This window comes from Oratosquilla oratoria, chromosome 41 (genome assembly GCF_046742065.1).
Source record: "Oratosquilla oratoria isolate Oo_2021 chromosome 41, ASM4674206v1, whole genome shotgun sequence".
NCBI classification, from domain to species: Eukaryota; Metazoa; Arthropoda; class Malacostraca; order Stomatopoda; family Squillidae; genus Oratosquilla; species Oratosquilla oratoria.
Genome location: NC_134817.1, coordinates 16,533,194 through 16,535,693, shown reverse-complemented (window position 1 = coordinate 16,535,693; position 2,500 = coordinate 16,533,194). Strand labels below are relative to the sequence as shown.

General features: G+C 44.4%; 1 protein-coding gene across 1 annotated transcript in view; it reads right to left on the bottom strand.

Moving 5' to 3' along the window:
• LOC143021129 (uncharacterized) overlaps positions 1-2,500 on the bottom strand; it is a 76,645-nt gene that overhangs the window by 22,969 nt on the left and 51,176 nt on the right. The window contains exon 5 of the mRNA XM_076178419.1: positions 2,002-2,340. Within this exon, the coding sequence (XP_076034534.1) occupies positions 2,002-2,340 (339 nt within the window). The remainder of the gene's footprint in view (positions 1-2,001; positions 2,341-2,500) is intronic.

Genomic DNA, 2,500 nt, shown 5'->3' with positions numbered 1-2,500 from the left:
CAAGCCGATCAGAGGACGCACCGATCGGTATAAGAAGAGCCCCATACCGACATTTGTGGACTTAATCAATAACAAAAATTAACATTGTTGTGCAACACAGCTATTCCTTAGCTTACTGTTTCGTTTTGTTTGTTAATGCATGTAAAAATATCTTTTCACTGTCATAGTTTTAAAATGTTATAATCTTGTAGGATGTATATTTTCAGCAGTAATGCTGCTATACCCAATAAACCGTATATCATCATCATCATCATCATCATCATCATCATCATCATCATCATCATCATCATCATCATCATCATCATCATCATCATCATCATCATCATCATCATCATCATTATTATTATTATTATTATTATTATTATTACACACACACACACACACACACACACACACACACACACACACACCACACACACACACACACACACACACACACACACACACACACACACACACACACACACACACACACACACACACACACTAGATTATGATGGGATGGTACATTTAACATTTTAAATTGACTTTTTAAGATAGTGTTTTTATAAAGTTCTTACGACAAATACAAACAAATTAGTTTTTATGTTTTCATGCATTTCAAATGATGAAGTTGATAGAGAGCTCTAGTTTTTCAAAGAGCAAATGAATCTCCATTAAACCCGATTTCTTTTTTCTGTATTATGGAAACTTTTTTTTCGTACATGCAGTCGATTACGTTTTGGTAACCTACGGTAGTTTTAGGTTGTTTCTCTATACATTTTTAAACAATGAAATGCATTCACCCTAAAGGTGACATTTAGGTGTTCCACATCGAGCAGTGTCCTCGTAGGTGGTTTTGAGGATGTCACAAGCATAGCATTCGGGGGTAGAGACTGTATGTGAGCGGGCGTGGCACGTGGCACGTGGCACGTGACACGCTGGGGGATTTTGGAGGTGTTACGTACATTCGTGGAGGGGGTGGTTGGAATGAGGAGGTGTGATGGAGGTGTGATGGAGGTGTTCATCAGATGCTACTGGTTCTGAAAGCTACGGATAATATGTCTTCAGGTTTTCGTCCATTAATGTGACATTTCATAAGGCAGAGGAAGGAAAAAAGGCTTTGAGGTGACGAATAATGGGAGGACATAAGATGCTTTCAAGTCTATATTCTCTTTTGTATAGTTCTATGTGGGAAGTGGAAAACTGCTTTGACAAACAATACAAACGAGGGTTTGGTCTTTAAGGGGTGGTAAAGGAGAACACGTTATTTAGTGGGAGTTATGTATCTCACTAGCAGCTTGCTCTAGAATATCACTCCTCTCAGAGGAGTTATGGAGTCCCTTCACGTAACTACGTGGTGACGAGCATCTACTTGGTCAAGGGCGAGACGTAGTTTACCACATGATAACACGTGAGATGACGGGTTCTTTGGGTTTAACTACAGTGGATTTAGCACGTCAGGCGACGTGAGATTAGCTTGGACGTAAATACACGTAAACTACGTGAGGTGATGGTGTGGGTGCTTGCTGGTCAGCCAGCATACGTGAGGCATCTACCACGTGATGTGATCGAACGTGCCGTCACGTGGCGGGTCTCTTACCGTCATGGTGTAAGACGTCTTCCACGTGACACACAGAGAGCCCGGTTACGTGAAGTAAGAAGCAAACAAACCTCTTGAAGAACGACCTCGGGAGACAGAGGAAGCGTGGCGCCTTCGAACAGTGAACAATGTCTTTCTTAAGTTCTTGCCCTTTGAAGGTTTCTCCTCCCAACAGGAAAAGGATGGACCTTGAAGCCAATATTTTCCTACCCAAACAATACCGAGACCCAGAGGGTCTATGACCTCCCTCAGGATGTTCCTCCCCCTTCCCCCCCTGTCGCCCTATCTAGGCAAGTACTTAAGCAAGCATTTGGGTGTTTAAAGGGTGAGCTTGTGGCGTTGGGAGAAGTTGGGGGACTGTACGTGGGTTGGGTGAGGTTTTATGTTTGGGGGTTTGGGTGATGGGGGACAAGGCTGACCTATTCGTTGTTCCTGGCGAAGAGAAGGGTAGAGGCCTTGGCGACGAAGGTCTTCGGAAGGGCGGCATCTGAGTTGAGTTCGAAGAGCAGTTCGATGTGGGTGTCGTTGTTGTGTTAGAGACGGTGGAGGAAGCAATGGTTGTGGGATTGGTAATGTTACTGTGGTGGTGATGGTGGTGGTGGTGGTGAAGTCTGTGGTGGTAGTGGTGGTGGTGATGTTTTGGCGGTATGCTGGCGCCCCCTGGAGTGGTGATGGTGGTGGTGGAGGTGGTAGAGGTAGGGGTGGAGTTGGTGCTGGAAACCTTTCCTGGTTTGACTTCGTCGCCTCCATGTTGAAGACTTCGGGGAAATAATTGAGGAGTTGTGTGAACCTCGAGGATTAGGGTCAGGGATTCAAGAGTTATCACGTCAAGTAATTTGTTGAAATCATGACAGACAGACACATAAAAGAAAGACGAAGGAGTTGGAAGTGAGAGAGTGAGAGTGTTGGAGTTAGGCC